This window comes from Panthera uncia, chromosome A2, assembly GCF_023721935.1.
Source record: "Panthera uncia isolate 11264 chromosome A2, Puncia_PCG_1.0, whole genome shotgun sequence".
Lineage (NCBI taxonomy): Eukaryota > Metazoa > Chordata > Mammalia > Carnivora > Felidae > Panthera > Panthera uncia.
This window is the reverse complement of record NC_064816.1, coordinates 58,877,285-58,904,388: the sequence shown is the minus strand read 5'-3', so window position 1 is coordinate 58,904,388 and position 27,104 is coordinate 58,877,285. Positions and strand designations below refer to the sequence as shown.

At 59.1% G+C, this 27,104-nt stretch overlaps 1 protein-coding gene across 1 annotated transcript in view; it reads right to left on the bottom strand.

Moving 5' to 3' along the window:
• The window catches only part of ADCY1 (adenylate cyclase 1), a 104,403-nt gene that overhangs the window by 45,763 nt on the left and 31,536 nt on the right, over positions 1-27,104 (bottom strand). The window contains exons 4-8 of the mRNA XM_049642261.1: positions 23,055-23,333; positions 11,167-11,294; positions 4,893-5,051; positions 2,480-2,621; positions 1,326-1,481 (exon numbers count right to left, since the gene is read on the bottom strand). Of these exons, the coding sequence (XP_049498218.1) occupies positions 1,326-1,481; positions 2,480-2,621; positions 4,893-5,051; positions 11,167-11,294; positions 23,055-23,333 (864 nt within the window). The remainder of the gene's footprint in view (positions 1-1,325; positions 1,482-2,479; positions 2,622-4,892; positions 5,052-11,166; positions 11,295-23,054; positions 23,334-27,104) is intronic.

The window sequence follows — 27,104 nt, the reverse complement described above, 5'->3', positions numbered from 1 at the left end:
CGTGCAGAGACCTCGCACAGGGGACGGTGAGGAACGTGACCTTCGACCCGGCTCTGCACAGAGGGGTCCCCCCCAGGAACACGTGCACACACCTGCCAGGCACGTGAAGCCCATCCGGGTACCTGGCAGAGGGAAGGCCACTCTTGATGGAATTCACCACCAGCAAAGCTGTCCAGGGGTTTCCGGCAACATTCTCACAAATACGAACTCACCAGCAAAACCACAAAAAATCCTTGGAGGCAACAAACCCCTAGGAGTCCCAGCCAGCAGCTTCTCCCCCAAAAGCAGGGATGGAATCCCTTCTAACGCACAAAACCCACACGGCAGGGAAACCGGGAGTGAGGGGCGCAGTGCGCTCTCGGGAGATGGAAATCAGTCACCGACGGAGCAATGGTGGCTAGGCACCAGGACACGAGGACACAGGAGGGCGAGGCTCAGAGCCGCTTGGGAAGGGGAGGCAGACCAGGCTCCTCCGGGGCTCTGGGACACGGCCCCTGGCCCCCGCCCCCTGAAACACAAGGCCTGTGTGGCTGAGTGGATGTGGGGACCCCCGCAGAGCAGCACCCCACAACCCAGCAGGAGACCAGAAAACCCAAAGATGGCTCTGACCGAGCCGAGAGGAAAGGTGGAAAATCCTGGCAGCCAGGCCACACAGCAGGGACACCCAAGGGGAGGCCACCTTCCATCCACTAGAGGACTCCACCACGGAGAAGCGTGCAGGCAAAGCGGGAGGCCTGGGACAGGAGGGGCAGCCAGAGGCGCTCCCTGTGGAGGGTTGGCCTGTCTGACGGTCCCCCGGCTCGCAGGCCACGGCCAGACCTCCCAACAGAACATCTGACATGCGCGAGTATCTGGAGGGCGGGTTCAGCCAGAGGCTGGGGGTCTGAGCACGAATTTCCCTATACACACATGGAAAACCAAACTGCAAGAGTAAATAAGTAAATAAAAATACAAGATACCAGAAAGATTTTTGCAGGAAAGCAAAAGCAGCCCAGCCCTGAACGGCATTTACAAGGTTGAGAAGCAGAAAAGGCCAGGGCTGACCCGGCCGAAGTGCACCTGCTCAGGGACCAGCGCTGGCGGTTGTCCTCACACGTCATGACAGCCCCCCTGCCTTATCGTCATCCTCACATGTCATGGCGCCCCCACCTTGTCATCATCCTCACATGTCATGGCGTCCCCTGCCTTGTCATCATCCTCCCACGTCTGGGCGCCCCCTGCCTTGTCACCGTCCTCCCGCGTCATGGCACCCCCTACCTCATCGTCCTCACACGTCATGGTGCCCCTGCCCTGTCATCGTCCTCACATGTCATGGTGGCCCCTACCTTGTCGTCGTCCTCACACGTCAGGACATTAGAGAACGGGATCTCTGCTTTGAACATCTTCCGACAGTGCATCAGCTGCACGAGCAGGTAGCACACGGTCTTGAACTTCATCCTCTTGGCTGGTTTTATGTCAGAGAGGATCAGCCCTGGAAATATCTGTGTCGACACGTGGCACAAAGAAACCCAGTGAGGACACCCATGCTGCCCCTCCAGCCTGGAGCATGAACGAGACGGGAACACTCCAGGAGGTCACGGGGACCAAACAAGTGAACAGAACCGGCACCAGGTCCCACAGCACAGAGCCGCACCCATGGCCTCGGAAAACCAGAGTGAAGCCGGCATCCGGGGGCAGAACAGCAGAAAGCTGTGGGGCCGGGCCAGGGGGAGACCCCAGAAGCCTGGTTAAGGACCACACATGCCGACCCCTGTGGTCCCTGCCCCTCAGAGACCACCCTCCACTCCCATCCCCCTGGGGCCCAGTGCTAACCCCTTACCCGGCCCTCCTCCAGGCCCTGCTGGCAGCTGCCACTCTCTCCCCTTCTTCGCGAGCCCAGCCTGTCCTGGCCCAGGGCCACCCTCACCCATGGTCCCCAGGTCACAGGGACTGCTGCATCTCAGGGACCGCAGAGCCCTGATCCGTGGGCGCACCATGACAGCGAAGTTTGAAGCTGTCCCCCACATATGACACGCTTATGTCCTGAAGGAGAGCTGGGGCCACCTGTGCCCTGCACCCTCACCTGTGTCCTGAGCCCCTCAGTTGTGCCCTGAACCTCTCACCTGAGCCCTAAAAGGAAAAGGTCACCTCTAATCATATCCAAATCAGCTTCCTTGGACACAGTGACCTCAAGCGCCCCCCCACACGATCCTCCTGTGGGCACAGCACCCCTCAGCGTTCCCCCCACCCCTCACCTGTTTTCCAGGAGAGGTGGTAAAGGACCAGGGAGGTGAGGAGGGAGGCTGCAGGAGGCCCAGCCCCTGAGAGGACCCTGCACTCTGACGGAGGGTCTAGGAGCTCACAGCCCCTGCCCCACACACACCCCCCGCCCCCCCCACGCACCCCTCCCCTCAAACCCCTCCCCCCACCCCGAAGGCCTGGCCCAGGGGGTGGACACGCCATCCCGTCTGTGTCCACGCAGGAGGGTCCTGGCGCCCACCTTCCGCCGATGTGACGGCACGATGAAGAAGGTCTCGATGTTGTGAGCTTTCAGAAAACTGTTCCTCTCATGTCCATGACCTGGCTCCACCTCGTAGTCCCCGTTCAGGCACGCCAGGGTCGTCTTCGTGATGTGGACCTTCCTGCAAAACACAGCAGAGGCGTCCCTGAGCACAGGCACGTGCAGGAGAAGTGGTCAGGCTCGCCGAGTCACACATGTCACACGCAGGTCACCGGGGAAGGGAGGGGGCGGGAGCCTAGCCACAGGGACGACAAGAACCTTCAGCAGGACGGAAGACAGCAGTGGGGTGAGGGGAGAAGCAGAGTGTCCCCAAGACCTCAGGCCCTGCCCAGTCTCGCTGTCCCCACACCAGATGGAGCGTTCACATTCATCCCGGCACATTTTCTGGCGAGAAAGAGAATCCGTAGTCGATGCCTCCCCACACCCGCCCCGGAGCAGAACCGTGAGCCTGAAAACCCACAGCAGCCCCAGAACCCCTCAGCCCCAGTGCCTCCCAGAGACCTGAGCACTGGGGTCTGCGGAGAAAAGCAAATTCTCCAGTGTGCAAAGTGGTCCTCAAACCACCATGTCTCCTTGATTTCCTGCAGGGACCAGGGCGTTCAAGCAGGATGAGTGAGAGTCCTCACCACTGGGAGGGACTCTGTCACCCGCCAGCCTGGCCCAGAACTGCACAGGGACAGCGGAGCAGCAAGGGTCTCTGGAGAGGCAGGGGAGCGTCCTGCATTCAGGGTCCTCCGTCCACAGCAGAGATGGGAGCTGCACACAGTCACTGAGCTGAGGGTCCCCCCGGGTCACAGAAATCTCAGCAACTGCTCTCAGTGCAGAGCGCTCCAGGCTCTGGAAAGAGGGGGTCTCAGGTGCAAGCACGTGGTGGGAGTGGAGGCCCCCGTGGGTCCCAGCTGGGATGTGGCCTGGGGACAAACGGGAGGCCTGACCAGGCCGGGGCCGCAAGGCCAGTGAGACAAGGCCCCACCTTCACCAGCGAGCACTGCCTGCCACTGGCCCCAGGCGCTCACTCGCCCCATGTCTGTGGTGAGAGAGCGTCAGCCCCGGAAGCTCCCTCCCAGGACGCGAGCAGGGCTGGGATGCCAGCGCCCACTGTCTCAGTCCTGCAGGATCGGAGGCCCAGCTATGCGTGTGACTCTCCCAGACGGCAGGAGCAAGGGGACATGAGGTCCGGGCCTGGAGGCCCCCCTGATCCTGGAGCCAGGGAAGACACAGGTGACTGTGCTTCCCCTTGGGCCCGCGGGGCTCGGGGAGTTTACTCAGGACCCAGCGCTGTCTGCTCCAGGGCAGCCTGGAGCGAGCACCTCACGCGTCAACTCGGGGAATTGGCCGCAGTACCAGGCAGCAGGTATAAAGGGTCGGTTTTAGACCAGGAGATGCATGTGAAGAGTGGGTGTGTTTGGCCTCCTCCGATTCCACCTCTGCCTGGCCCTGGCCCCTTCAGGGCAACTGCTCAGGGCGTCCAGTTTGGGAAGGGGCCCAGGAACCCAGCCTCAGGGGTCTCAGCGTGAAATGAAAGCCACGCAGTGACAAGACCCACCTACCTGTCCATCCACCCACCCGTCGGTCCACCCACCCATCCGAGTCTAGTCACGCTCTCTGAACACCCCGTGGTGGACGGGGTGTTTGCTGAATGGGTAGATGGGGGGGGGGGGGGCGGGGAGGGATAGGTCGATTGGAGGCTGTGACGGTCCACGGGAGAGGTGCTCAGGGACGGCCAGGCTCACAGACGACAATCATCTCTGAGCACCCTTGGAAAGCCCTCAGCATCAGGCGGGTGCTATGTGTCCCCCACAGTCTGTCCAGGAGGGAAGAAGAAAGATGTGTCCCCAGGAACCAGGTCTCTGGGGCAGGCAGAGGGCAGGCAGTGAGGGACGGGGGAGGGGCAGAGCCCTGGAGGCACACACGGCCGGGAGCTCGGGAACAGACACTGCACGGCCAGCATGGGTGCGAGGGTGGCTGACGCTCACTCCAGCGTGGGGGCCACGTGAGCCCTGGCGGCACATAGCTGTGCCTGGCGGCCCTTCTCCCGTGGCCGCCGCTGAGCGGGGGGAGGGAGAACCCCATTCTTGCCTTGGCCGTGGGCCTCATTGGGCAGGGGAGGCCACCATAGTGGAGCAGCCACAGGGCAGGGACCACACGAAGCACACCGCGGTGCCAGGAGGAAGGCCGTGCAAGCACGGAAAGGCTCTGAGGCCACAGCACCTCCCTTCCTCAGTGAGTGCAGGGAACGGAACCGCCAGCAGGTGGCCAGGCATCGGGCCTGCTCTCCGGCCAGGACCGACTTCCCGTGGAGGCTGTGGGGTCCCGGAGGCCCAGCACAGACCAGCACCCGCGCCCCTGCCCTCGCCGCCCCCCCACAGCACACCGCCTTGCCCCGACTCACCCAGGTAGGCCAGCCGCCTCCATGACGTTGGCCAGGGTCACGTCATTGGACCACACATCGTACTGCCACTTGCGCAGGCCCAGGACCCCGCAGAGGACCCTGCCTGTGTGCAGCCCCACGCGCATGTTCAGGTCCACCTCGGTGGCCTCGGCCACAGACCTGCAACAGACGAGTCACGGGCGTGACACACACGCACAGGGGAGCCCGGCCAGGTGAGAGCACGGGGTCTTCTGACCTTAGCCTGACCCCCGGGTGGGGCCCCAGGTGGCCAGGGCCCCTCAGCCCCCCAGCCACCGGGCACCCCACACTGTGTCCACGTCGCCTCCTGCCCCCTCCCCACCCAGGGTAGCCCCTGAAGGCAAGCAAGCCTGGGACCTCAGATCAGAGCCCCCGATCCGCTCTGTGACCCGCTGACCCAGAGGCCAGGGTGACGACCAGCCAGGAGCATCTGACAGTCTCCATGGCCCAAGCGCCCTGGGGGACAGCTGGGGTTTGACCCCCAGCTCCAGACCTGGCCTGTGGGGAGGCTGTCGCTCCAAAGTCGTGGCCTGACCCCCAAGCAAACTATACGGGATGGAAAGTGGGCCTCGACACACATGTGGACGTGGAATCAGTCGGCAGGTCCCAGGGTGCAGGTCACCCCTGGCTGAAGAACATGGGACAGCGTGCATCCCCACGGTGCCCAGGGGAGATGGCCTATGGTCGGCAGCCACAGTGGGGCGACCTGCAGGACGCTCTGTGGGAGAAGGGGTTCCCTGCAGCCGTGGGGGGATCCAGGGGGGTGTCCCACCCCATTTCCCAGCCCCTGGACGTGCCGCCACAGTCAGACACAGGAGGCATATGACACACTTTGTCTAGGCAAAGGGGACGTGTGGCTATGCCGACGCCCTCCGGTGCTGTTTTCCTCGTTCCGACTTCCCCAACGGGCAGAAGTTGTGTTATTAAGGAAAACTCTAAACCACACCGCTGAGGAGGCAAGAGCGGGCTGTCTGGTGGGCTCCCAGGGACAGAAGTGGGCTGCACAGGAGGAAGAGGGCACTGTCCGCAGTGACCCCCAGGCAGGTGTGCCCGACAGGCCTCCTGGGTCAGCGGCCAAGCCCAACCAAGAAGGGCCAGGAGGCCAAGCCGAGGTGCAGGACACGAGGGTCCCATGGCTACGATGCCTATCACAAGGGGGAAGGGAGACTGGCTGCCACCCTAAGGCCAGCTCCACCAGACAACCCGCCCTCTGCCCCCTCCCAGCGGAAGGTACCCTGTGGCCCAGCCACATGCAGACCCCCATGAGCCCAACGAAAACTCCACCTCCTGCTTCGACACTGGAGCCGATTCGTGTGCACTGCCTTGTCCCGAACACGAGCTGGCCCAGCCGAGATGCAGCCTCCAGGAAGCCCTCCCAGATCTTTACCCCCAGTCCCTGAGGGCTCATCACTGGCGCCAGTACAACAGGGTCCATCAGGGACTGCTCCCGGCCACACCCTGACCTCCCGGCAGGCTGACCCAAATCACCAGAGACATGGGGGTGCCTGGGCTCTTAAAACATCTGAAATAAAAACACTAAAGGAAGACAAGGGGCTTCAACAATGAAACAAAGGTGTTCTGTCCAGGACATACGGACAGGACACTGACTGCATCCTGGGGAGGACGAGGTCCGGAGGCTTTGGCTCTCAGAACCTCACACAGGCAAGGCAGCCACTCCTCATGGGGAGGGGATGGGAGCAGAGCCTACACTGGGAGACACCAGGATTTCTAGGGAAATCCCACCGGCCCAGCAACTATGACCACACCAACCACTGCCCTGAGCCTCAGTTTCCCTGTGTGCAATCCAGGGAGGGGCTGAACGAGTGCCAACAGGCTCTGACAGCAGCCAAGCTACCCTGGTGCCTCCAGGCTCAAGGCCACGGCCACGGCCTGCTAACTCCTACTCTGGCAGGTGCAGGTATGGGTGGAGACATGGGAGAGGGTCCACGAGGACCCAGGATGCTCCACGCCACTGCTGGGGGTCCCAACATGGGGCCTTCAGATGCCCATTCCTCTTGCCAAAGCCACCCCACCTGAGGACGGTGCCCCCTGGGCCCAGCTTGCTGTGGCCCCGACTTCCACGTGCAGACTGCCCGCCACTCCCGCCAGGTTCCCGCCAGCTGGGCCACCCTGCCCCCAAGGGGCCTCACGCAATCCTGGACCCACCTCCCGTCGGGGGCCCACCGCTGCCCACCGTGTCCACCAAGGGTTTGTCCCCCAGAACCAGAGGTGTTCACGGATGCATTCAGAAGTCCATGTGCCACAGACCATTCAAAGGGTTACTGAGAAGTCTGACTGTGGCTGTGTCTTCAATACCTATTTAGTTTTACACACATGAAATGTATTTTTCTCTTAATTATAACTTTTTTCAGTCATTTGCCAACCTCTACCTAGAGGCACTGAGACAAAAAAAAAGGTTAAAATTTGGGGTAGTTTTTTTTTTTTTTTAATTTGCAAAAAGAAAAGAACGTAGGGAAAGACGAGTAAGAAAATTTGCAAATGGTGTTTCTGTGCATTTTCAGCATTTGTGCCCTCTGCACCAGGGAAGGGACAAAGGGCATGGAGACCCTGGCAGCCACATGTAGCGTGCAGCATGCTGCCAGCCTCCAACCAAAGTCTGCAGCCCAGACACCCCTCCGGCGGGCTCTGTCTCTCCCCTCTTCCAGAAGGTTCTGCTTCAAACACCTGAGTTCTGTGTCAGCTAACGTTCAGGCACCTGGACAGGCGCTTCTCAACAGATCGTGCATCAGGAACTGTCTTCCTGAGACATGCTGGCCAGGAACAGAGACAGCCAGGGGCCTCCAGGACCATCAGAGGCACCTTCCCTCCGGGGCCAGCCCAGCTCCGACCTAGTTACATGGGCGTCCACGCCCCGAGGACCATGCAGCCCCACCAGCTCCAGCATGGGTCCCAGAAGGCAGAGCACAGGCCGCTCGCTTCCCCTGACCCAATACCGCAAACCAAACACGCAGCCTTCCGCAAAGCCACGTCTGCGTTACGTCTTATAGCAACATGGCCCCTGGCCTGCTTCTGGTCTGGCGCACGATGTGCTGAGGCCTATGACAGACGGGGCTACCCTGCGTGAGTGCACAATCGCCCACTGCTGGAAGGCGCACAGAATCCAGACGCTCTGGAACCGGAGGGGACCATGCAGAGGAGTCTCCGCACCCCGCTCGCTGAGCCGGCCCCCTTTTCTGGGCGGGGGGGTGAGTCAATGTCCCAGTGGCTGGGGAGCCAGCAGAGTGCAAGGGCCGGCCTGCGGGGAGAGCCCCCGGCCCCGGGAGCTGTGCCCACCACCCAGGGTGAGGGCCCGGGCCCCCACCTCCACATCGGGACTCGTGGTGTGGCCTTAACACGCAGCGGATAAATATTCCCATCCGTTATTCCCACAGGAGCAAACTTCCCACCAAGTGCAACACATGATCCTTCCCACCTGCTGGACAGGATCCTCAGCCCCTCCAGGCTCAGGGGGGTCAGCACCCAGCCGGGCACAGGCTGCACGCGTCTGCTCTTGAGGAGATCTCTTCTGTCACCGTTAACTCATTCGGCTCTGCTCCGTCCAGCGGCAGCAAACGCCCGGCCCCTCACGAGCCCATCCTGAGCTCATGTCAGGGGACTTTCGTGTTTGCGCAGTGCGTGACCCTAGCGAATGTGCTGCCGGATGACAGTGGGTCTACACCCCGGGGCGGAACTAGCAGCATCTCCCCCCCGATCCTGAGCACCCAGAACCACACACGGGGTCCGCATGAGACACTTCAGCAATCTCACAACTGGCCCAAACCATCCTTCATCTGGGTCTCCCCCGTCCACTGAGAGGCCCCCCCCCGGCCTGGAGCAGACCTCTCCATGGCCTGACCGGGTACGTCTGCAGGCACCATTTTCCTGCTGGTCACCCACAGCCCAGTGCAGCCGCCCAGGGCCACCAGGGACCTCACAGGGATGGCGCTCCTCTGGAGAGCGCAGGTGGAAGACAGTGGCCTCAGGACAGGAGATGTGGCTGAGAACACAGACCTTGCTCCCCGGGCTCCATGGGTGGCACGCACAACCTGGCCAGAGGCCCAGATGCCCACTCCGGCCACCACCCTGGTCCTCATTTCTCCTCCAAGAATTCTTGTGTTTCCAAAGCTCCAGTCAAAACTTTCGCTCTGCGATCAGTGTGTCTGGGCAGACCCGCCTTTGGATAAACAAATTCTGTCCTGCATGTGTTCTGTGTGTCACCCAGGGACAGTGTGGCCGGCGAGGAAGGCTGCCAGAGGACCAGGAGTGGCATCCTTGGGAAGCAGTCCCGGCCTGAAGCCCAGCCATGCAGCGGACACACACTGGCCTGCTCTGTGGTACCCAGAAGGGCTCATCTGTGCAGGAGACCACCTCTAAGCTGTGACCCTGGTGGCCTTCATTTCTGTGCAGAGCCAGGGCCTGGGCCCAGCAGGGACTCCCAGTTTGTCAAGACAGAGACCTGGAATGCTCTGGGCATAAGGAGCTGGGGCAGGGGGCAGAGGGCAGCCTTCAAAAGCCAAGCAAGATGCCCCCAGCCCTGTGGGGGACCACGTCAGAGGGCAAGACCGGGAGTCAAGGTGTCAGGGCCTGGCAGGACCCCAGGGACCAGGAGTCCATGAGAGAAGGCAGGAGGCACAGCCACGGGGACCCTATTTCCCAGAACAAACAGACCAGGGACAGGTCCACATCTCCACACGGCACAGCGCGAGGCCAAACCCAAGGGCAGATGACACACCCACAGGACTTCCAAGTGCAGGCACCACTCCAGGTGAGGCCCAGAGCCCATGAGAGCACAGCCCGTGTCTTAAGTGCAGGGGCCTGGGTGGCCGTGCTTGGGGGCCCCACCTGGTGAGGAGGCTCAGGGTCTGAAGGGCACCAGGCTGCCACGAGGACCCGGAGGGGGAAGGGTGGGTACCAGCATCATCTGCCTTATTCAGGGCACCATCTGCCTGGCCCAACTCTGAGAGCCGTCCGCTGCCCCAGTCAGGCCCCTGTCTAGCTCACAGGCTCCTACGTGCACCACGCGACCCCCGCCTGCATTTGTGCCTGCGACCCTAACGCGGCCCCACTTTACCCCAGGGGATCACACAGGAGATGGAGGCGCTACAGGGCACATTCTGTACTCTGTGACGCAGCACACGATGTGATGTGACAGGTGATCGGCGTCACTCGTGTGATGCGCTGACAGGTGACAGGACGTGTGGCGTGTGGTGTGACAGAGGACATACGGTGTGAACAACATGGGGTACCCATGATGGGGCGCGCTCTGCTCTGACGGGACAGGTGACCCGATACGACGCCCTCTCGGAGAACAGACGTCATCGAGCCTCCGAGTCCCATGCACAGCGAATCTCTGCTTCCTCCCCGACCCGCCTGCCCTGCCCTCGGCCTCCTTGAGAGCATGTGCTCTTGTGTTTGGATGCACAAGGACTCACCAGGGCCCGTCCACCCCGACCCTAGCGCTGGGCCCACGGCAGCCACCAAGGCACCGGGACCACGCCGCCCTGCCCCCTCCAGGGCCCCCTCACTCACTCTCGACAAGAAGCGGGCGCCAGGCTGGGCGCTGGCGAGGGCCGGTCTGCAGGTGCCGGGTCTGCAAGGTCCGCCCCCCTCCAGGGCCCCCTTGCTTGCATTTCTCTGTCCCTCAGTCATTTATGTCCCACAGACGACAACTCAGCTGCCACTTCCAGGCTCCGACTGTGACGCACACACCAGTCGCTAGGCCACACCACGTCTCGCGCTGCCGAGATGCCAGAAGGCGGGCCCTCCACCTTCCAGCCCCACACCCCCCTGACCCACACGCACTCTGCATCCGCTCAGAACGAGACGAGGCTGGACAATAAGGGGGCATGGCAGGGCACAGTGCTCCCGGGATGCGCACCTGCTCTGGCCAGGCCTTCCCTCGCAGAGAGCACGTGGATAGCCACGCCCATGAAGGCAAGAACATGCAGTTCCTTCGAGTGGAACTTGGCTGGATGTGAGCCACGGCTCCCCAGCGCGGTCCCCCACCGGGGTGTGTGGTCTGGCTAAACAATGAGAGTGACCTCTTCGCGCACAATTACTGCACACCTGACGATGCCCAGGGTGGTCACGGACAAAGAAACGCTGTTCTGGCAAATTGCAGAGGAGGGGGCCACGGAGGCACAGCTCGGGAGGGAGCCCTCCCGCCACGCCTCCCCGTGCAGCATGGCTCTCCACGGCCCTGGGACCTGGCCCCCGGGACCCACCGACCAGCTCGGCATAGGCCACGGGCACTCACGTGATGGTGTCGATCATGTCCAGGCCCATCTCCACGCAGCAGTGGGCGTGGTCGGTCTTGGGCTGGGTGAGGCCGGACACACAGTAGTAACAGTCCCCTAGGATCTTGATGCGGCGACAGTGATTCTCCTTGGGGGCAAGAGGGCAAACCACACGTTAGTGATGCAGCCGGGGCTAGGGACCCACACCTTCGCCAGCACGGGTGCCGGTGACCACAGAGTGCGCCCCAAGACCCCACACCCCCAACCCAGGGGACCCCCTCCCCAGGCCAGGGCAGCCTCAGGAGGGTGGGCAGCCCCCACGGCTATGACCGGGGTCACCCTGGGGCACCCACGCTCCCCCAGGCCTATTCCCCTGCAGGCATCCGCCTGTCCGTCCCTCAGCTCACCTGGAAAACCCCGCGGACAATTCAAGATGGGGAAGCCCCAAGTCCGGAGCCAGTTCTTTCCCGGGGGGCAGGGGGTGTCTCCCAGGTAGGCCAGCACGACGCCCCTCTGACCACCACCCCGGACGGCCACACATCCACACCGTCTGTGGCCATGACCCCACCACACACACACACACACACACACACACACACACACACACACCAGCCCCGGGAAGGGCAGGTGCACCACCTCAGGGTCCCTGCGTTTGGGGTCCACTGGCCGTGGGATCGGCTATCACCAAAGAATCATCTTCCAGGGCCGGAGCCCCAAGCAAACCACCAGGGTCTGCAACTGACCTCACTGCCCACAGGGACACCCAGAAGGCAGCCAACACCACGGAACGTCCACGCTCACACGCAATGGGAAGAGTGCCAGCCCCCGCCTCACCCGCACGTTCCCCGGGGACTCACTAGCACCAGTCATCTGGGCTGTGATTATGGCTGGGAAGGTAGTTTTACTATCAAACACTTCGGGAAGGCCCTCCTGGACACCCTTATGTAGCAGAGGGCTGCACAAAACACTTTCCCGCAAGTGGGTCATGTCCACAGACATTCACCACATGACGCAACCAAGAAATTCTTCAAACTGCATTAATGCTTCCAAACGTAATAGCAAATCCAGTGCGTGGGGTTTTTTTAGTTTTTTAATGTTTATTCACTTATTTTGAGAGAGAGAGAGAGACAGACCATGAGTGTGGGGGGGTGGGCAGAGAGAGAGAGGGAGAGAGAGAGAATCCAAAACAGGCTCTGCACTGTCCGCGGGACTCACACTCAAGAACCAAGAGATCATGACCTAAGCCGAAATGAAGAGTCGCACACTTAATGGACTGAGCCACCCAGGCGCCCCACAAATCCGCCTTGTGTTAACGTAAGTAGCAAACATTATGAAAATTTACAACATTTTCCGGAACAAAAATGAGCAGTGAGAAGTATAGCGTTGTTTTCGCTTTGCATCTGTCACGTGTGCCCGGGCGTGTGGGCATCTGAGGGCCCTGCCTCGCCAGCGCGGCATGGGGGGAGCACCTCACAGACCCCCCACGTCCTGTGACAGCCTAGAGCTCCGCCCCCACCCTGAGAACCATCCTACAGCTTCTATTTCATCCTGCTCTGGGACGTGTCCCTGAAGTGCTCACTCCCACGGGACCACCTCCCCAACCTCCACATTAACGTGAGAATCCCCGGCTCCCGCTGCCCACACACCCACGCAGACGCACACTTGTGCACGACACTCTGTCCTGAGAGGCGGCCCGGCCACTGCCCCACATCAGAAGACAGGCGCCAACCCAGCCCTGGGCCTCCCTCGGCACGCAGATGCCCCAGACTCCAGCCGTGGGCCGCGAGCTGACCGCTGGGAGGTCAGCCCCCGAGGGACCACGGGCAGCCGCTTAACGTTAGGACACAGGCCTCCCCGTCTGCAGAAGGGGGTTCTCCCTGTGTCCCAGAGGATGGCCCAGGGGACCAGGATGGTGTCTGGGAGCCTAGAGCCGGACAGCCGGGTGCCGATGTCCACCCTGCGGAGCCAAAGGCCGGGCCCCCGGGAGTCAGTCCACCATGCTCATGCAAGCCTCCAGGCCAGCAGGCAGCACTGGGCTCTCTCCTGGCACTTCCAGAGTGTCCACCCCCCTGTCCCCATTGTCACTGTCCTGTGGGAGGGCACCCACTGTGCCCAACAGTCAAACCCGGCCAGGACACTCCATGCAGGCCAGGGAGAGGGAGTCCTTCTCCCAACCTCCCCTGTCCCCACATCCAGGCTGCTGTCCCCAGGCCCAGAGATGACACCAGGGGCACCTGCCAGGCCTCGCCCCCTCCTCCTGTGGAAGGCTCCCACCGTCAGGACGTCCTCTCAGCTCTGAGATGCCCACAGAGGGCACGGCCCTACCGCACATGGCACTATTCTTGCAGACGATGTCGAGAGAGTCACCAATCCCCGTTCTGGGCACCTCAAGGATGACGTGTGCCCATCAGCACCTCCGTGGGGTGTCCCTGTATCCTTGGCTCAGCTGCAAGGTGCTCCCAGCCGCCTCCTGCCCTTCTCCGAGTGTCCGGACAGTCCCGTCTCTGGGCAAGCAGGTGTGTGAGCCGAGTGCAGGGGGACAGGTGCCCACAGAGAACCTCGAGTGTGACCATTACAGCCCCACATGGCTGGTCTCCAAGTGGGGGCCTGCAGCAAAGCCACTGAGCAGGTGGCGTCCAGGGGCTGCAGCCTTGTAATTACAGCCTGTCAGCAGCAGATGTGTCCTTCCTTGGAGACTGTCCTCCAACTCGAAGCCTCGGTGCCCGCCCGCCGGCCCACCGTGGGGCCAGGGCAGGGACACAGCCGGGAACAGACTGGGGGAGTGAGAAACTGACACTTGGTCTTGTTATTCCAATCTCAAACGTCCTGGCTTTTGTCAGCCAGCTTGAGAGACAGAAAGGTATCTTTTGCTGACTTTGGTGTGTTTTGATTTAAAATCTTCCTGGTGGTTATTGGAAGCTGGCACCTGGAGCCAGAGCCCAAGCCCTAAAGAAGGAGGCAGAACACCAGGAGAAATGGAGGGGGGAAGCTGGAGGGCCCCGAGACCCTCAACCCGCAGCTTCCAGGCCAAGGAGGGACAGGAATGGCCGGTGACACCAGAGGGGTTGCAGGGGGATCCAGGTAGGAAGGTCTCATGCTTAGCTTGCCAGGGGTGGTCTGCAAGGTCGAGGACAGGCTCTGACCCACCAGCCCTGCCTAGCAGGCAGCTGTGGGGGCCTCAGGGGGCAGGGACCCAAAATCTAAGGGGTGGCTGTTGCTGAGAAGCAGCAGAAATAACCACTTGCTTCAACCTCCATGCACCCTAAACCATCCCTACGGTTCCCTTTGGCCCTTCTGTGCCAGCCGCTGGGTCAGAGGAGGGTCCTGCTCTCCCAGAGCCTGCACCCACCGTGAGGAACCACACGGGAGTGGTAGTGTTGAGGCCATCAATGCACAGACACATGTCCTGCAGCAGGGCGGCCGCGCCAGCCCAGCGCCCTCCTCTGCAGCCCCAGATGGGCCCGAGGAGGCACCGTGCCCACTGAGGGCAGCGCCCAGCAGCAGACGGTCACTTGTGCGCACTCGCTCCCAGGAGCCGGTGCCGAGAGGAGCGTCCGAGGGCACGCAGCGGGACACCTGACCTCGCAGGTGGGTGGCCCTCCCTGCACATCTCATCCTGGGGTCTGCACTGAGAGACCAAGCCACACAAATGCTGTACATACTTAAAGAAAGAAACCTGAAAGCAGCGATGCCTGAAAACCAAAACCAGAATGAAATAAAGTTCAGTGTGAGCACGTCGGGAGCGTGACCACACACACAGCTGTTCCGAGAGGCGGGAGGCTGTGTCTAATGGGACATCATCCAAAAACAAAACAAACGGAGACATCTCAGACCGCATGCAGCGGTCCTGTGGGTGCTCCCCGGGGCAATGATGCTCTGAACCGACTACAAAGATGCACGGAAGAGCGAACGGTGTTGATGGTCCGTGGGACTTCCAGCTTTGGGGAAACAGACACAGGTCAAAATGAAAGGAGCAAAGTCATCCAGCGAATGAGTTGGAAACATCAGTACGAACTCAGAATTTGTTCTTACTCTTCTGGAAAGTGAGAAGCTAACGATCTCCTGTGAGATCCCAGAGTAGGACCTGGAAAACCACTTCCTGCCGGAAGGAAGCAGGGCTCCCGGAACCACAGATGGCTTGCTGTGCCTCGGGCTGGGCTGGGGGGTGGATCCTGTCCAGAGTGACAATGGCAGGGCAGTGCCCGCTGACGGGATGCGTGCATCAGAAGTAAGAACACACAGACTGGGTCAGGCACACCCAGTTTCTACAAGACTGTGGCTTCCCAGTAACAGAACGGAAAAGCAGGAGATAAGAACCCCCCGCCCGACCTTGGCGGGCTCTAGGGCACTGATTACTCGAAAATTGATCGGTGCCGAGACTCAACCATTTACTGTTTTTGAGGATAACCAATTAGCTGACGTGTGAATGTTCTTGTTTTTTAAAGAATCATGAGTGAATCAGCGCAGGAAAAAGGACAGAATTAAAAAACCATGCGGCCCAAATCCCACTGAATTGCCAGCCAGGACAGCTGTCATGGCACCCCTGGTGTGACATCATGGGGAGCAAGTGGCAGGTGGGTCGTACGGGCACCACGGGAATACCTGGGGCAGGAACTACCCGACATCGGCCCGGGAGGCCCACAGGCTCCGGGGAGGTGACAGATGGGGGGAGCACCTGGCATCCATGTCATGCCACCCCGAACAGTTTGTTAGCGCTGACATCCGAGGGCCACAGGCACATTCCCCGTTTTCTAGTTCCTGTGTCCTGCGACGGACATGTAGAGGCCTTGCCGAGGAACTCCTGCTTGTTCTACTCTGCCAACCCCAAGGGTCAGGAGCCCACACCCCCACATCCACCACATGCCCTCACACTCTGGCCATGACCCCACCGTGTCACCCAGGCCAGGCACCAGACAGCGGGGGACATCCCAGAGCCCAGGGTCCACATCTCCCAGACTGTCTGGCCCTGCCGTGCCCCTCCTCTCAGGGACTGTGGGGCTGCTGTGACAAATGGCATCAGGCCCTGTGCCATGGGTTAGCCCAGACACATGTCCCCCTCACCCATATCCTGCCTGGCCCTCCAAGGGCAATACGCATGAGTTGACAAGTAGGTAACACGGCCCAGCAGGAGTCAGAGCCACTGCACCTGCAGTCTCCTGAGCAGGTGACCAAGGTGTCCTGGTGGCCAAGTCGGGCTCACGGGAAGGACTGCCAGCCAAGGCTGTGAGCACGAGGTGAGGGACGTCCAGGACCAGACAGAGGGTACAGACGTCAGCTGCCATCCAGAGGGGGTTGTGGGTGCCAGAGTGGGGCCTGCTGTATCGTCTCTGCCTTTGTGCGCATGTGAAATTTCCGTAAAACAAGTTCTACAGGCCCTTGAGGGCAGGGCTGGGTCTGACTTGTACAGGCTGCACCCCATCACCTAGAGGGGTTTGGTACACAGCAGGCCAGCGGCACACAAGGTAGGTCGGCTCCGCACACAGTAGGCACTCCACAGTGAGCACTATCTCCTCGGTGCCACTGGGGGAATGTTCCTTCACACCACAGGCGGGGCTGCCGTCCAGGCCATCCTGCCTCCCCCCTGCACCTCCCCCCGCGTGCCCAAGAGCTACGCGCTCAGCCCCAGGTTGCCGGGCTCTGCACACCTTCCCAGGAGGAGCCACCACAGGTGCTGAGTGGACGTCCCCTCCCAGAAGGAACCAGTGTGAAGCCGCAGCCGTGGGCCACATCTCTGTACACAGAAGCAAACACAACGGAAACCACCGGGCGAGTGATTCTGGGGAGAAGGACCCCAAGGCCCCTGCTGACACCCGCCAGCCAGGCGGTGATTGTCACAGCCCAGGGAGAGCCTGGAACCTTCTCCCAAAAAGGACACATGCGGGCGCGTGGGAGCGGGTTTCTACAGACAGCCAGAAACAACAGTCTCTTCAGAATTCCAAACACCTACTGGTTTTCCAGAAAGCAATATTTCCTGCTAATTAAGGAATAATTAAAGAAACCCAGGCTTGTTATTAACAATGCAGGAAGCTCAAAAAAAGTAAAACGTGTGACTCCGCAAAAACCGCAGTCATTCTGGACCTCCCCTCCGCCCAGCGCTCCCTACAGCGTGTTCCCCCCTCCCCCAGTGCTCCCCCACGGCATGTACCTGCATGTGCACACACGTTCTGGAAGGGGGTTCTGCTCCACGCTCGTCCAAAGGCAGAGCCTCGCCCTTGGGTCGGTCTCTCGAGTGGAGCACGGACAATACACGCGCTGCCTCCTTCCTCAGGATGGCGGCTCTGAGTCCTGGCCACACGCGCTAGGCTCCCGCCTCCCTCCTGGGCTGGAGGGTCCAGACGGACCCCTCGACACCACCCCACCCACGTGCAAGCCCGGCTGCTGAGAGCACAGCGAGCAGACGAACACGCCCCAGGCCCATGGCGGGCAGCTCGGAGCGGCGCCCGGGACGAGGGAGTCCGAGCGGCAGGGAATCGTGGGCCGTCGGTCTCCTCACGTTTCACGGGCCACAAAACCCAGGCTCTGGCCCCTGGATGGAGCCCAAGGGAAGCCTGAGGAGGAGGACGGACGGGGGCAGGAAGGACAGACCTGAGCACACACCCCAGCGAGCTCTGGCTCTCGACGGCTTCATCCGGAACCCACAGAGTGACACAGGGCAGAACGGTAATGCGCCAACACGCGCATGACAGTCTCTGAGCAAGTGTGGGTGGAGCCAGACAGACAAACGGTGCTGAGAGCCTCTCTGGTGTGCTGCCGCCTGTGGCCGGGGTCGCACCCTCGGCGCTGTCCTGTCTTCCCTCACAATCTCCAACACGAGGCCCCGGGCACCCCTGCCCCGGCCCCGAACATCCCTGTCCACTCTGCACGCCCTGCCCACTCCAAACACCCCCATCCTGGCCCCATGTACCCTCGCCCCGGCTCTGAACACCCCTGTCCGCTCCACGCGCCCCCATCCCAGCCCCACAGATCCCCGCCCCGGCCTCACACACCCCCATCCCGCTCCCAGGTGTCCAGTCCTGTGGGTCGCTCCCACAGCATGCACGTCGGGGACGATGCAGACTGGCCCAGCCCAGGGCCGGGGTCCCCGGTGAGGGCCCACCTGCAGACACAGCGCACCTGCAGGAAGGCCCAAGTCCGGAAAGGAAAGGCCTCTCAGGCCATCCAACCTCGCTAACCGCCCACTGGCTCGTGTGCAAATCAGCCGCCTTGCCCCGGTGTACCGCCTACATTATCCTAAATCCCAGCGTGTCCCCTGTCACGGGCCAGGCACAGGCAGGCACCTCGGGGCTGAGAACTTACAACAGTATAACAAGGTCTGGCTGGGAACAGCCCCCAGACAGGGCCTCAGGGCCATGACCCAGACTAAGGACCGTTGTCCTTGCCTGTGCGGGGAGCAGGCCGGGACTCGGGCCTCCGCAGCGGGCACAGTGAGACCCCAGGCCACCCTGGAGCTCAGGAAGGAGGGACATCAGCTTCAGCCAGCTGTTCGCTTTCTGTGGCTGTCAGCTGTGGACAAGGGGTAAAGGCCAGCCACCACAGAGACCAAGGCAAATATGTGCTCACTGTGAGTCTAACTGCCCAGCAGGGACCTTCGTGAGGACAGACGTGCTGGGTGGCAGCGTGTGAGTTTCCCAGCACACCGGCAGGGGTCACTGCCTCCTGCACACCAGGCTCTGACACACGTGCCACATGATCTCAAGAGGGGCTCAGGCAGTTGGTGTGAAAATACATTAAACAAATACTTGGCACCATCGATGCCCAAAACAACAGACTGACAATTCTCAGCTGCCAGGCATGACTTTGATGGGGCGGAGGGTCCACACTGAACTTCCAGAGAGGGAAACATAACCCTTGAGACCCACACCGTGCTGGACGAACAGACGGGTGGTCCCACCTCACAGGAGACAAGGCCGGTGACCGTACAAGTTCAGCACCAGAAACCATCCAGAATGACGGAAAAGGAAAAAGAGCCCCAAATTAAAAAGGATCATCAGTGGGCCGTGGGACGTCAAGATCCAGATGCAGACGAACCGGGGTCCCCGAAGGAAGGGGGAGAAGCATAAAGAGTGTCTGACGGCTTTCTCCCCGAAATGACAAAACTGTAAACCTACCGATGCAGGAGGCTCGATAAACCACAAGCCCAACAGCCATGAAGAAAACCACACGGAGTCACGTCAAGATTGAACTGCTTCCAACCAGCGGCCAAGAGAATGTCTTACGAGCAGAGAAAAAAGACGTCTTTCACATGTTCGGACAGAGGAGCCGGGTGCAGTGGGCAGGTTCCCGCTGAAAACACACAACCGAGCAAGCACCTGCTGGCCCACCATTCTGCAGATGGTGAAAAGAAATTCTCAAAAGTCAAGGCCAGATGAAGACTTATCTCAGAAATAAGAGACAGAGAGGACGGGTTGCCGGCCCACCATGTGGGAAGCACAGGAGGAAGTCCTGTGGTGGGAGGAAAGCATGACCACGTGGGCATACCCACATGGCCCAGAGCCACAGAAACAGAACCACGTAAGGAGATACACACCCCTGCTTGTGACCCATTTCTGCAAAAGAGAACGATCTGTGGGAACAAACAGGGTAACGATGCAGGGCTGAGCTACAGGAATCAGCCACAGACCCCAACGCAGGCCCAGCGACATGGTGAACCGTTATGACCCAAGAGCCCACAAAGACACTCAGGCAGGGTCACACAAGACACTCAGCAAACCCACAAAATGGCAGAAAAGGGGAAACCAACAAAAAACAGATGGAATGAACCAACACTGGGACAGACTCAACCCACCACACCGACAGCACAGCCAGCAACCGCCGACCATCAGATTCGATGTAACTTAAGGTGCAAACAGGCTGGGAAAAAAAAAAAGGAGGGAAAAAGCCATGCCTCCTGACGATAATCAAAGGAAAGCTGGAACAGTTACATTAACATAGGACGAGCTCAGATTTCCAGGTAAACAGGTCATGTCTTTATTTTTTTTTTTAACGTTTGTGTATTTCTGAGAGAAAAACAGAGCATGAGCAGAGAAGGGGCAGAGACAGAGGGAGACACAGAGTCCAAAGCAGGCTCCAGGCTCCAAGCTGTCAGCACAGAACCCGATGTGGGGCTCAAAATCACGAACTCGATCAAGATCATGACCTGAGCAGAAGTTGCTTAACCAACTGAGCCACTCAGGCGCCCCTAAAGAGGTCATTTCTTAACGAAAAAAGAGTTTATTCCTCAAGAGGACCCAAGATCCCTAAATGTTTACAAATCGAATAGCAGACCTCGAGAGCATAGGACGCAGAATGGGCAGGACTGAAGGGAAGCAGACGAATCCATAACTACGTCGGGGAGCCCGATGCCCCCACTTGGTGACGGAGGAACACAAGATCGTGCAGGAGCGGGTGCACCTCACTGCTCAGTCACCAGAGGAGACCACGTCCTGAACCACACGTGTAAGACGACTCAAATTCCCTGAAAAGTACTGTTCTCTGACCACTGGAGAATTAATTTGGAAGTCAAGAATAGAAAGGCCTTTGGAAAATCCCGCAAAAAACATACCTCTAAGTAAGCCACGGGTCTAACGAAGATTAAAAGGAAAACCAGAAAAGTATTTTGAGCTGAGTGAAAACAAGAACACGACGTTTCAGTAACTCGGGGAAGCCGCCTCGGCAGCACACCCGGGCAGTTCGCGGCACCAAATGTTCACACTGGAAGGGGAGAAAGATCCCAATCGGTGGTCTCAGCTTCCACCCCACGAGGCTACAAAAACAAGAGCAGAAGAGAACCAAGGGAAGCAGAAAAAAACACAATAAGAAACATCAGAGAGGAAACCCATAACAGAAAAACAGAGAGATCATTGAAACCAAAAGCCAGTTCATCAAGAAAACCACTACCACTGATAAACCCACAGCCAGAATGATGAGGGGAAAAGGGAAGACACCAATCACGACAGTCAGAAAAGGAAGAGATGTGTCATTACCGATTCTACAAACATCAAAAGGACGAGGAAGTTCTGTGAGCACCTTTATTCCACTCATCTAAATAACTGACCTCGAGTGGACACATTCCTTGAAAGACTAAGACACAGAAAGCAACCTGTCCAGCCTTACTTTGTAAAAATCGCATTTTTAAGTGAAAACTTGCCCAAGGACAACTCCACGCCCAAATGGGTTCACTAGCAAATTCTGTCACAACTTGAGAAAAAATAACAATAGCAATTCTACAGAAGCTCTTCCAAAAAGTCGAACAGGAGGGGACGTGACCAAACGCCACCAGGACACCAGCGAGACGAGATCCCACATGAAGACAATGGAAGACAAGAAAGCCACCAAACAGTGTCCTTCAGAAACCTAATGGGAAGACATCTAAACAAGATTTTAGCACACGTGTGCACACTCACACACGCACACCTTCACACACATACGTTAACGCATGTGTGCGCACATGTACGTGTGAGCTACATACACGTGCATGCACACAGGCCTGTACGCAATGCACTCGTGTACGTACACGCTCACATGCGCGTACACACCCCACCACGTGTCGCACAGCCCACCAGCCACGCAGCTCTGACGTGTACAGTACATGCTGTCTACAGGGTGTACCCTTCCCATGAAAGAAGTATTTAGCCACCATCCCAAACACAGGTGCATGTCCCGGTGAAAGAGCCACATAGCGAATAAAGAGGCCCGTCTCTCACACACCAGCAAGACGGACAACCTAGAAGAAATGGATAAACCCCTGGAAACACAAAACCTACCAAGCCTGAATCATGAAGAAACAGAAAATCTGAACAGACTTCTTTCCAGGAAGGAGGCTGAACCTGAGACCAAAAACCCCGCAACACACAAAAGCCCAGGACCGACGGCATCACCGGTGAACTCTACCAAACGTTACAGAACACCAATCCTTCCCAAATTCTTCCCCAAAACAGAAGAGAAAAGAAAGCTTCCAAATTCACTCTACAGAAGCAGCATTACCCTAAAACCGAAAACAGAGTTTTCGAAACAAGAAAAGACAACGCTGGCCAGTATCCTCGGTGAACGGAACAAAAAAGTCCCCCAAAAATTATAGGAAACCTCTTCCCACAGTATGTTAAGAGAGAGGATCATTCAGTATGACCAAGTGGGATTTATTCCCAGGGAGGCAAGGTAGGCGGATTGATATTCGCAGATCAATCAGCGTGACACATCACATGAGCAAGAAAAAAGACAAAAGCCATAGGATCATCTCAGCAGAAAAAGCATCTGACAAAATTCACTGTCCCTTTCAGGATAAACTCAGCACAGGGGGTACAGAGGGAAGGCCACATGGGACCCGCCTACAGCACACCTCGTCCCCGTGGGGAAGCCAGGAGAGTTTTCCCTCCAGGATCAGGAACCAGACAAGGAGACCCAGTCCTGCCGTGTCCCCTCAACAGGCTGTGAAGTCCCAGACGGGACAGTCGGGCACAAAAAGGGAACCCAAGGCGTCCAACTCAGAAAAGAAGTAAAACTCTCTCTCTCTGCAAATGACTTAGTATCTACCCTAAAGACGCCACCAGGAACCTGCCAGAGCCAACAGATGACTTCAGTAGAGTTTCCGGAGGCAAATTTAACACACAAACCTGCTGTTGCACTAACAACAAACTCCTGGAGACATTGAGAAAACAATTGCACATACAACTGCATCAAAAACAATAAAATGCTGAGGAGTAAATTTAATGAACAAAAATAAGAAAGCAAGTCTTATGATCCGAGGAGACGTTTGGAATGTGTGACACCCCCAGAACAGGCCCGGGTCCCCTCCCCGTCAGGTGCGCCCTAGGTTGGGGTGCCCATGCAAAGGGACATTGATGTCACAGCCAGGGCGTAGGCCCTGCCTGGGCCAGGGTGACACTTACCACGGCCAGTTCGTCAAACGGTGGGGGGCGGGGAGTGTGCTTACCGTGGCCAGTTCATCAAACTTGCCGAACAGCTCGTTGAGGAGCTTGACCAACTCCTGTGCCGTGCACTGCGACGCCAGGCCCGTGAAGCCCACAATGTCCGCAAAGAGGATGCTGCAAGGAGAAGGCCCAGGCTGCCTCCTCCGTGGCCATGCGGGGCCCAGCCTCCCCAGCAGACGGCGACCCCTCCACGCACCCCAGAACCCACCTCCCTGCTTAGCCTCAGGGCGGGCTGGAGGGGAGGGTCCCACGTTCCCACTTGATGGGCAGCAGCACGGGGGCTGGGGAGGGCGGGGGATGCCCTCACAGCCATACGGGGCCTGAACGCCAGGCCATCAGCTCCTGCTCACCCCCCAGGGACACAGGGGGCCCAGTTCCACAGCCACCATGCCTGCGCCCAGCCCAGGGTGGCCCGTGACAGACCATGGCCAGTGGCTGGTGAGCAGAGGAACATGATGGTAAGAAGTGTGGCCCTCCTGCCAGCTGACATGGCAACAGGACATCGGCGTTGTTGGACCGCCTGGATCCCTGCACCTCACGGAGGGGCCCCCTGGGTCTGCATCAGGGCGAGGACTCATCTTGCCGGGTCGGAGCCTCAGCGTGTGGGCGTCCGTTTACTGCAGAACTGGGTCCCGTCCATGCCCACCCGCCCGCACAGCCTCCTTCCTGGACACTTGACCATCATGAAGTGACCGGCAGCACAGACGGGCCGTCGCTGTGAGTTTTGCTGGACACAGTTCTCGTCCATTCCTTCGGCCCTTGAACGTGCCACCCTGGCCTCCCCGCCTCCAACGATCCTGGTGAGAAATCACTCGTCGATCTCCCCCCCCCCCCCCGGTTTGCCCCTCATCTCTGGCTCTTACGATTTGCCTACGACGTGTCCAGGGACAGCTCTCTCTGCGTGTGTCCTACCTGAGCTTCGAGACATTGTGAGCCATATGTTTTTCAAATATTCTTTCTGCTTCTTTCTCTCTTTCCTCTCCTCTGGGACTCATTGCATGTGTGTTGCTGTGCTGTCCAGGGTCCCTCGGGTCTCTGAGCCTCTGTTCCTTCCCCTTCACCCTTTTGTCATTCCATTCATCGGGCAAGATATTTTCAATTGTCTTTCGTCAAATTCACCAATTCTTTCTTCAGCCTGCTCAAATCTGCTCAACGTTGAGCCTCCCTAGTGAACTTCGTGTTTTATTTTTCAAATGTGGAATTTCTGATGTTTTTTCCATAATGTCTACCTTTGTATTGGTATTCTCCACTTGATGAGAAGTTATTCTCACACTCACTCTTATTCAGTTTGTTCTTTGCACATATTTAAGATGGGTGGTTAAAGTTTCGTCTGGGCTCCCTCAGGACAGCTTCTCTGGACGGCTTTTTGCATTCCCATGCGAGACACGGCTTCGTGTTTTCTTGCACATCACATGTATTTTTATCGAAAAGTGGATAATACGGTGTGACCACTCCGAAAATCAGAACCCCTTCCCACCTCAGGACTGGGGTTGTTACTATTGCCGTTTATGTCGTCGTTTGATGACTTTTATGAACAAATTCTGTAAAGTCTGTTTTCTTTCTCGTGTGGGGCCATTAAAGTCTGCGTGGTTAGCGTGGCGGTCGGCCAGCAACTGGACGGGTTTCCTCACGTGCCCGGAAACAGTGAGTCTCTTGGCGTTGGAGGGTGGGCACTCAGCCAACTCTGTCTTGTTCTGCTCTTCCTGCTCGCACCCTGCCTCAAGGTCAGCCAGTGATGACAGACCGGACACCTCATGGTCTTTCCTGAGTGCGCACATGGCCCTACTACCCTCGTGTGTGGTCCTCTGGTTCCCAGAAGCATTCCCACAGCCTTTCAAAGCACCCGGCAGACCTCTCCTTCCCCAGTTTTTTAGCACCCTGCTCCTGCCTCTGCCATTCTCACTGCCTCGGACAGCTGGGAGGTTAAACAGTTGCCACTGATTGTGGTTAACAAATGTCCCAGGGCAAAAGCTGCTCACACTGAGCGCTGAGTCAGGTCACATAGAGATAAGCCTGTGAAAAAGGTTTTGCAGGGAATTCCCAAACGGTCACGTAATGACAGCCCTCTGAGGGTTTTTGAGGCCCCAACCCCATTCTGTCCCCTCTGGTGGCTGTCAGCAGTCAGGTGTCAGGATGTGGCTGCAGGTGCTGCCTCTCAAAGCCATCACGGCGCTGAAGACAGCAGAACAGACATGTTAGATTCCACATAGCTTTACTCTTCTTACCCAGATTGAGCTGTTTTTCTTCAATAAACATTCCTGGACTCTTGCAAGAGTTTGCTTGATTTCCAGTGTGCTGACAACGTGGGCTCTGACAGTTTCTATCAGCACTGTCATCGCTTCTATGGAGGAGAGGACGTTCAGATGTCCTTCCCCCCATCACTGATGGCATCAGTCGATTAGTTGTAAGTCGTGTGCTGACTGGGGACCTTAATCCCGGAGTGACGGGGAATCAGTGAGGGACTGTCACAAGGGTGGCGAGGAGGACAGAGCCAGGTTAACATCCAGGCTGTGGACTCTGATGCTGCCAGAGGGTGGCTAGGGGAGCTGGGGCGGAGCCGGGGCCGGGCCCTCAGCTTCCTCTCCTGTCTCAGGACTGTCACACCTTGCAGCCGTCAGGAATAAGGCACCCACCAGGGTAGAGATTTTTCAGCCTCAAAGGGAAATGGTGATTTTCCACATCTGGCTTTGCTCTCCCAGGTCAGAAAAGAAGGAGGGGAAGGTATGTGGGCTCCCTGCTCCCTGCTGGCCCCTACCTGCTGCCCCAGGGCGTCCCTGACACCTGCCACCTTCCTGCTGTGTGCACCTGCTCCACACCCCTCCCCCGGGCACCCCCCGCCCCACCCCGGGACTGCTCTGGTGGCCTGGTGCCAGCAGAAGGCTGGGGCCACGTGCCCCCCATCGTTTCCCACCAAGGAGAGGCAGTGGGCGAACGGGAACGTCAGCAGCAGCCAACCCAGGCCCGGCCCCGGCCCCACCACTCACTGGCTTCACTTTGCTGAACCTCAAATTTCTTCCCCTACAAGTGGGGGTGACCGTGTCCCGGCTGCCTGGGCCAGAATGCTGGCCCCACACACTGGGCGCTGCGTCCTCCGCAGAGAACACCACTGGTCCCTCCCGAGAGACCCCGCAGTGGGAGTCAGCGTGTGGTTCTGGCAGGCTGGCTGGCACACAGGGATGGCTCGGGGGCCCGGTGGGGACGGGAGGGCAGCCGCAGGCCTTGGCTCATTCCAGGTGGGCTAGCACCTGCCTGAGGGGTCCCAGTCCACAGCACTCAAAACAAACACAAGGGGCTTTATCCTTCTGTGTCTGCAGGGGCCCAGGGGCAGGGAGGCCCGACACCAACACCCAGAAGACCCAGAAGAACAACGAGAAGGGAGAGAACGTCGGTGTTGCAACCACCACCGCCTGCCTGAGTGGCGCTTAGGTGAAGCGCAACGCTCAGCCAGTCCAAGTACCTAAAAGGAATCACGCGATTTAACAGGATAAAATTCTTTTTAATCGTGTCTTTTAAAACAAGGAAGCAAACCACGGGGGGCAAGCTGGTTCACCTGACGGCTCAGTGTCCTCACCTGTAAAATGGGAACACTCTCTACCTTCTGGGGCTGCCACAAGAGAAGCAGAGGTCTAGGCCACCCCAGACCCTGGCACCAAGGAGAATGACGCTCAGCTATTAGCCCGACGTGGGCCAACTCCCACCCCAACGCCACTGCCCAAAGGGGGCTCAGGACAGAGTGCCGACCCTCTCCAGCCACGCAGGACGTTGAGGGTGTGCAAGAGGGCCAGAGCAGCTATGACACCCGTCACCCAAGGAGTCACCACACCCGGCAGGTCTGCTCACCTGGGCCTCCCCTCAAACAGGGGCCTCCCCTCCACTCCCTCCCCTCCTCCACCTTCTCCTCCTCCCCCTCTTCCTACACCTCATCTTCCCCCTCGTTCCCCCTCCCCCTGTACCTCATCCTTCCCCTCCCCTCCTCCCCCTCCACCTCCACCTCATCCTCCCCCTCCCTCCCCCTCCCCCTGTACCTCATCCTTCCCCTCCACTTCATCCTT